Source organism: Cydia splendana, chromosome 8, assembly GCF_910591565.1.
Source record: "Cydia splendana chromosome 8, ilCydSple1.2, whole genome shotgun sequence".
Classification (NCBI taxonomy): Eukaryota; Metazoa; Arthropoda; class Insecta; order Lepidoptera; family Tortricidae; genus Cydia; species Cydia splendana.
This window is the reverse complement of record NC_085967.1, coordinates 15,975,681-15,984,689: the sequence shown is the minus strand read 5'-3', so window position 1 is coordinate 15,984,689 and position 9,009 is coordinate 15,975,681. Positions and strand designations below refer to the sequence as shown.

Genomic DNA, 9,009 nt, shown 5'->3' with positions numbered 1-9,009 from the left:
CAACTTTTGTTATGAAAGCAACCCTGAAGTCGCAGAAAATATAGATCAGAAGTTCCATACTAGTTCAATTCGACAATTGTACGTTCACGCGTACTTACATATATCTTCTATCACCTAAACAATGTCACCCAGTATATTGAGTAGGTATATGTAGCTAGAACTATATCTATCGTGTCTGATATTATAACTAGATAAAACCAGGCTTCAATACGTGCCAAAATTGCTATAAATCCAGTTACACCACTCATTATCTGCGCGATTATTTCCTTAGATCTATAATATATAGTCCTTTTAATTTCATCTCACCATTCACTCTCTTGCATCACAATGAGGCTCGCAGTCGCTCTTGCGTTGGTGGTCTCATCTGCTTTCGCTGCACCCACCGATGACTTGATCCTGAAGGAAAGGACGAAGAAATCTCCATCGGGTTCTCCTTACGGCGTTGGTGGCTCTTATGGCGCTTCCTACGGCCCTCCTTGCGCTGGAGCAGCACCTTTAGCGCCAATAGCGCTATACCTGGCTCCTCAAGGCGCCCCCCACTACAGAGAAGAAGAAATGACTGATGAGCATTCTGGACACGCTCGCTCATACGAAGGTCCAAGCTATGGAGCATCAGCGCCAGCGATTTCGCTGGCACCGGCAGCCTCGAGCGGAGCAGTAGGCTACTTCCCTCATGGAAAGATCGGTCCTTGCGGAGTCCCGCTCCTCCTTAGCTGCTCCCCTAACGTTGTAGCTGGACATCTAGCCAGCCACCACGGCTACGCGGCTCCGGCGTACAAGCAGACGGAGAATGAAGAAACCACTGAATTGAAGGAGGCAATGGAAAAGTCCTGGTCAGAGGCCCAGAGGGAGGCGAATCTGGGTCCTCATCATCACCACTTGGATGGCCTGCATCTTACCGGTGACCACAAGGCTTTGGGAGAACACACGCATGATCACATGTCCGTAATATAATTTTTGTAATGACTAGTTGTCATGGACTACTCTACCTGCGAATGAATCAAGCTGTAAATGTAAGGAGTGAGGCTGCAAAATAACTACTGTGTATTAATTTATTCAATTATTTATTTTTCCTATGAAATAAAGTGTGAATTGAAATATTAATAACTTTTTCATTTCCCATGCTCTTAAACCTCATTGTTTACTTAATTATGAAAAGGGTTGAAAGTGATACGTTTCGACCCTATAGAGTTTTAGTTTCCAAGTATTTTTAGTGTTCCGTACAAAACTTTGTTCACGGAACACTCACTTCGGTCTTGCAAATCAGTTAATTTTAAATAGGAATCCTGGTAAGGGCATTTATTTGTATGATGATAGTATCATGGATGTATCATCATGATACAGATATTTGTTCCCGAGTCATGGTTGTTTTCTATGTATTTATATATTATATATATCGTTGTCTGAGTTCCCACAACACAAGCCTTCTTGAGCTTACCGTGGGGCTTAGTCAATTTGTGTAATAAATGTCGTATAATATTTATTATTATTTTTATTTATTTAAATACCTTACAGACCACACAAACCTAAACACTATTTAGGCGACAAAAACGGCGTGGCTCCGTTGAATCGTCTGGTCTAGAATGAATGTTTAACTCGGGTGAAAAGACTCATTTCATCCCTTGGTTATCTCCTATTAAGTATTTATTATTTTTATGGAGATATACTGGTTACTTATGGTTGCACAGTACGGTTAATTATTATTTTAGTTTATAACACAAACATTTTTTTAAATAGACGATATAACGACTTTTGACTTTTGACCGACTTCATAAAACGGAGGAGTTTCCCTATTCGGTTAAATGTTATGAATTGTGCTTTAGTTAAGGCACAGAATAAATAATAGTACTAGGTACAGAAGACTCAACAACTCACTCTCTAACAAAACGCGTCTGTTACGATCAGCACAGATATGGCCGCTAGGTGGCGACAGCGCCACGCGCGGCTTATGGCAAACCCCATAATTGGGGCCGAACGGATGTACTTTTAGCTATCTGTAGCAAAGCGACGAAATCGCGTAGTGAGCCACGCCTGGTTAAGGCTACGTTAGGTAACTAATGCGCCACATGTCTTATACCGTTAAAGAATTAAATTTCCGTACCATTTCGTACCTTGGGGGTTGTGCACAAATCACGCGAGTGTTTTCGGCTAGTTTTTGATCCCTCCCTCCCCCTTGGTGATATTTGGTGAGGTTTACGGCTACCCCCCTCCCCTACATAAACTAATCACGTGTATTTTTTTGAAATTTTTCCATCCGACCGGTCAGGCCACGCGCTCCAAAATTTCGTAAAATAGACTCGCTATTTTGAAGTGCTGAGTGAAGATTTATGTAATATGTTTAACGAAACAGAGAAAAAGTATCTACTCATGTGGTAGGTATTTTTTCTTAGTTTCGTTCACTGTAGAAAAATACACGTGAGGTCTCCTTAGATCCCACCCTCCCCCAACGTGACCTGTCGTGATTTTTTCGTGACCCCCACCCCCCTATCGAACCTCGCGTGATTTGTGCACCAGCCCTTGTCACAGTGACAATAAGGTACGAAATGGTACTAAAAAAAGTATAAGAGTTCCGTGTTGTTTTTTTGCTTCATAACAAAGATTCGTTGGTAGTATAGGACGTCTAAAGTGTATGACACGTTCGTGCTTCGATTATGATAGCTGATATAGATGGCGCTGTGCGGTGTCGTGCTTTATGCTAAAACTAGTGGTCAAAGATGACTTTAAACCAGCGGTCGGCAACCTTTTAGCAGCCAAGGGCCACATAGTAGTTAAGGAAGTTGTGTGACTTTATCAGACATGGGGGCACGCGGGATGAAAGTGAGAGTGTGTTGCCGACCGCTGCCTTAAACCAATCGAGCCAGTAGTACGGTCCAGGAATTTATAAATTCCTTGACCAAAAACAAAAAAACAACACGGAACTCTTATACTTTAGCAATATTTTTGTGATCATGGCCATTAAAGTATTTTTCAAACTCGATTGGTAAGCTGACAGGTGTCATTTCAATAAAATTTTGCAAGATTTGGCGTTTTTAAGTTATAAATTATGTACCTACATGGACATGACACCTGTCACTCTACTCATCGAGTTTGAAAAATCGGGCACTATTTATAGTAGGTATTTAAATGTTGTAGATGTAAATGAATGCAATTTGGAATATAGGTGTAATTTCTAATTACTATGCTCAGCATAATACTAATTAGAATCAAAAATATTTTTAGGGGGCATTCCATTTATGTACATAAATATACATATAAATTAAATTTTCGCCTAAGTAACTTCAAACGTACTATCTATAAAATTATAATAAAATAGTTACTTAAATTGGTCTTTTATATTTAACTCCTCGTTCTAATTTTGATAGGTAGGTACCTACCTACCTAAGTAAGCGAAAAAATTGCGAGTGGTCCGAAAAGTGGAATCTTGAGCGTTGCGAGGGTTTCAAGGCACGAGGTTTAAACAAACTTTGCTTTTGAGTGAAACACAAAAATTTTCACCACATCCCACGTGAGGAAAATACTAAGTGTTAAACAGTACAAATAGAATCAAAATGAATGCTATTAAATATTTATCGTTCAAAATTATCATTTAAAAGTCAATTTCACCAGCTAACATAAGGAAACGACTCAAAACTTTTTTAAAGATAGACAAGAGTCATCCTGCCTAGGGTTCCATATTTTTCGTTGTGAGGTACGGAACCCTAAAAAATCATTACCAATCTTCGTAACATAGTCTCGTACATTAAGCATAAGCTGAAATAGATGTCATTATATAAGTATACGAATGAAAAAGTGACTAATCCCTTCAGTGGCATGAGCTTTGATGTATAGAGTATAAAAATAATTCGATTTGTTTCGTAGCAGCTGTATAAGTCTCGTAAATACAAATCTTTTTAATATTTTTAGGTAGGTATGTAAAAGTTTGATTGTTTAAATATTTGGATGTTTGTTACTCAATCATGCTTAAACAGCTTATAATTCGGTTAATCATGTAGAATACTAATCCCTGAAATGAAATGGGTAAAATATAGGGCAAACATAAAAATCTGGACAAATCGGGATAGTGGCTATCATTTTATAATTTAACTTTTGTTTTTACACAAATGTAAATTGTTTTTTTTTTAATAATAATAAATCTTTAGCTCTGCTTCCTAAACGTTATACAAATATTAAGTTAGACTTGAAATCGTTAACTTTAAACATATATTTCGACAAGGAAAACTATCTATTTTAAACACATATCTATTTCTGCCTGAAATACGTGATACGGGTTATGTTTCAACGCTATTCTTAGAATGCGGAACGATGACAAGGTTGCGCGGAAGGGCCGCCTCAGCATGTCGCTCACGACTTACCGCACGGGGCACGTACGCTCGCACTCGAGCAGGGGAGGGACGACTAGAACATTTTAGTATAAAGCCATCAAGAGGCTCATCTCCACATCACACAACGGTAGCACACGATGAAGACATTAGTTGTGCTAGCCGCCCTAACGGCGGTCGCCGTAGCCGGGCCCACATACCGGGACACAGACCTCGACATCACCAAAGAGAAGAGATCACCGACTTTTGGGACCCTTCAACATCACCTGCCGATTCAGCACCACCAACCCTACGTGCAGCCAATCATACCGCACCACCTGGGTCTGAAGAAACCTTTGATTGTATCACAACCTTACGGACACCATCACGGCCACATCTTCCGTTCTGAAGAGGAACAGATGGAAACTCACTCATCTGAAGCTAAGGAATCGAAGAAAACTTGCATGAAGGAGATGGAGGCGAAGTGTGAAGATGAAATCTCTGCCAGATCAAGTGAAGTTGAGGGAGCCACTAAGGTAGAGGATATTGATGGAAGCGTATCTGATACCGAAGTAGCACAGAGCTTAAAAATGGCAAAGGAAGCTGTTGATACCTTACAAAAAAAGCTACAATTAGCTGAGAAGAATCCCAGAATGACGCAATGGAAACATGGAGAGTCGGAGGCTGACGGTAACATGCACGAGAACGTTGAAACTGCAAAACTTGCTTTGGAGCATATGCAGCGCAACTTCGGCAACTTGGAAGCTATGAACGTACACGCCAGAGCATTTAAGAATTCTGAAGTACATGATGCGAATTTGAAGCTCGAACCAGCATTCAAGAGTTCCAAGGACCTGAAGACAGATGAGGAACGATTAGCTCAATGGAAAGATGCCATTGATACTATACAGAAAAACGTCGAATTAGTCAAAAATATTGAAGATAGTTTCCAGAACACCGCTCAATCTGAGAAGTCTGCTACTCTTGAAAAAAGTTCCAGTCTTAAACACGAGATTAGCGATAATTTGAAGGAGGGCGCCATCGAACTGAAGAAAGAGAAGAGTTCTGATAACCATATTTCAGATATGAAGACCGTTCAGGATTTGGAAAAACAGTCGTCTGATGTTAAATCAGTCTGGCAGGCACGTGAGAATGAAAAATCACAAGCTGAAGACATGAAGATGGCCCAGAATATGGAGAAAAAATCGACTGATGAAAAATCTAGTTGGCAGGCACGCGAGCAGGAAAAGTCTTTGGATTCCAAGAATGAAATGGAAACTTCTGCATCTACACTCAGCAAGTCAAAGACAATCTTGCACAACACAAATGATCAAGTTTTTAGAAGCGAAAGCAGTCAGTCGGAAAAGAATACTCATATGCTGTCTGTACCAACCGTGAAATCGATGGATATCAAGTCATCTATTTCTCAGCTAAGCCAGCCGAAATCAAACGAAGACGGTGATATGAAACAAGCAAAGCAAGCGCACATTGAAATCGAAATGGATTCTCCTCTAGTTGATACCACCACTTTCATGAAGTCTGCTGAGCATAACAAAGCTGAACAGCACAAACAAATCGAACATTTCAGTTCAAATGGGCATTCTTTACACAAAGAAAATGACATGAGCACTCACGAGCACCAGAAAATGGCAGAGGAACATCACCAAGCTGGACACTCATCTCATATTGGTCATAGTATGAACTCGCAACAAGCTGAACACTCATCTCATATGGGCCATGGTATGCTCTCCCAACAAGGCGAACATTCATCACATATGGGCGGTCATAGTATAATCTCGCAACATGATCATCAGAAGTTCATCCCAGTCATGCACCCCAAAGAAGTTCATGAAATCAGCTTAGACCAACCTAAAGAGAGCAGATTTTTGGATCAACATAAATCTTCAATCTCCACCATGAACGGTAAAGAGGCACATGAGATGACGATGAAATCATCCGATCAACTAGCTGGCCAAAGTCAACTATCCGAAGTGATTGCTAAGCCCTCCGAGCTTGTTTCCTCCGGACATCATTCACAGAAGTTACATTCCTCATTATCTCACGGCGCTCACGGCAAGTCGGCTGAAGATGCAGCCTTGTTTGCTCCGATCGGAATGAACTCTGACTTCAAGGAAGCTTTAGTTCCGAAGGCATGGAAGGAGGCGCAGGCTAGAGGAGCTTATGGATCCGGCGCAGCAGGATTGAGCAGCTACGGTTCCGGTTATGGCTCTGGATCAGGTGCTGTGGGCGTGTTCCCGAGCGCGCACGTCGGCGGCTGTGCTATCCCACTGCTGTTGAGCTGCTCTCCGAACGTTGTTGCCGGCCACTTGGCCAAGAGCCATTCGTATGCTGCCGCGCCCAGCTATGGCGCTTCAGCGTACAGAGGCAGTGACAACCTCAGTTCGCACTCCAAACGCGACATTACGAAGATCAGCCGTCCATCAAAAATAAACCGGACTCCAACCAACAAGGGCCTACAACATAAAACAATTTTGATCACCGATAAGCTTTAAAAACTTATAAAGAACGACTCAAGCCGCTATGATGAAACTGACTGTGTAATTTTATTATTTATTTTTTAGGAAAGATAATTACTTATTTATTAACTTATTTATTTTTTGTATTAAACAATTATAGCAAAGCAATCACAAATAGATAATAAACTATTTACAAAAATGTTATTTCGTTCTTTTACAATATTTCCCTAAAACATTATCAGGAATAGATTTGATATCCTTCAACATGCGCATCATTTGCGATAGGTATTCTTTTTGACGTGTACAGTCACCTACAATAATATGTTACTCTTTGAAGGCTGCAAAAATATGTGACACACTCTTATGGCTCTACAAATAAGATCGTCTCAGATATTTTTGCGGCCTTCGTGTAACATATTATTGAAGGTGACGATGACTGTACCTACACATAAAATCACTCATATAAGAAAAAAAAACAGCGCTATGTAAACCTAAAGATGAAAAACATCACAAAGTGAAGTTAATTACCTTTTTTGTGTAGGTATTGTGTTGCGTTGCAATTCAAATACCTATGCATTGCATTGCAACACAAATTCAATGGTTGCCTAAAACAGTCAAATTAAAGTATCCAGTTCATTTACATTGTTTTTTAATACCACGTCGATGGCAAACAAGCATATAAAACAAATTACCTACTATTATAGTATTACAGTAGGTAATCAGTAAATTTGTACTGTAAAGCAAATAACAGTATTTAAAGTGAATTGAATCCAAAGCCAAGCTAAATATTACAGCATGAATTTTTGATCGTAGTGAGAAATCTAAGTGCATCCCATCATTCATAATTTTGTTACCATGTAATACGCCTACTCTGCTTTACATTCCTCATGTTTTACGAATCATCTCGAATCCTAGCACTTAAAAATATCAAAAACTTCCATAAGCCAACCGTTTTTAATTCCCAATTTTCAAGTGGGACATAAACTTGCACTTGCAGCAATTCTAGCATATTTTACATATTTTACTCAATTAGTTTTTTAATAAATGAAGTTCAATACGGCAGCTCTGCCATTGGTTAGTCCGTAATCCCTCTTGGTTCCCATAGAACAGTAGGTGGCATGCGTAAACGCATTTCCCAAACGTTAATTAAAAAATGGTAAATAAATATAAAATTTATAGCAACTATATGGCGTATAATGAGCAGTCATGTTTTTGAAATAATGCATTGCATCGCAACAATAGTAAGATAAAATACTGGTAACAATGATTACACTTTTCACTGTAGCTTTAAGTCTCAGGTGTGCATTTAAAAAATCATTTAGCGGTCTTAGGAATTTGCAAACGAACAATAACATTTACCAAGTAATTTGAGGAAGGTGTCATTTTAAGTAATACGATTAAGTGCGGCCGGGGTGTTACACTGAAGTCAACGAATCGTGTCATAATCAGAACCATGTATTCTGGAATACTTATTTTTTGTGGAATCCTCGTATTAGTTAACACTTATCCGGCCCTAGTTTATGACTACTATAATCCGAATACCAGAGATGTAGAAGATATAGAATTTCGTGACAACTATCAGAGTTCTGACTTGCAGAGTCCGTGCTTACGATCTCACAATGGTGATGTGAAGTGTTTCTTTTACAACGAGATTCCAGGAAACGTACCTGAAACACCTGATTATTCGTCGATACCAGAGAACCCAATAGAATTAGCTGGAAGACAATTGGAGCAAGATTCTATTTATGAAGAGCATGGTGATTTGATAAATCCAGCAGCTACCGAACTTCTGCCCCAGAATCCTAACTACAACGTCTATGACTACGAAAGCTCTCCAATACGCACGTACATTCACGGTTTGGTTCCTCAACATTCTTCAGCTTACTACGGAGATATATATCCAGCTGTAAATCCAATGCCTTTTAATCGTCTTGCGAGGAGAGCTACAAACTACGAAGAGTTCTTGGCTCAGCTGTCGCATGACGCTCAGATGAACAATATTCTGCCAACAATGTCTTTTTTAAGGACAGCGGGACCTCATTATTACGCACCATATGGTAACGGTCCAGTCCAGGCTTCCTTCCCCCAGGCTGTCGGGGGCTGTTCAAGGCCACTTCTTTTTGGCTGCTCTCCGGTCATTTACCAAGGAGTTATGGCACATAAGGCATACGCATACCCCCCAGCAGTACACGTATTAAACCCAACATACAAGAAGTCAGTGCAGAACCATAAAG

At 40.0% G+C, this 9,009-nt stretch overlaps 1 protein-coding gene across 1 annotated transcript; it reads left to right on the top strand.

Annotated features, from left to right (window-relative positions):
• The first annotated feature begins 4,429 nt into the window (after nucleotides 1–4,429).
• Nucleotides 4,430–6,979, top strand: LOC134792903 (ERC protein 2-like). Its single transcript, XM_063764344.1, has one exon. The coding sequence runs from the start codon at nucleotides 4,460–4,462 to the stop codon at nucleotides 6,809–6,811; it is 2,352 nt and encodes a 783-aa protein (XP_063620414.1). The 5' UTR covers nucleotides 4,430–4,459; the 3' UTR covers nucleotides 6,812–6,979.
• Nucleotides 6,980–9,009: the final 2,030 nt, after the last annotated feature.

Excerpts from the sequence above, each read along its gene's own strand:
- LOC134792903 (XM_063764344.1), top strand. The coding sequence starts at position 4,460 with ATGAAGACATTAGTTGTGCTAGCCGCCCTAACGGCGGTCGCCGTAGCC.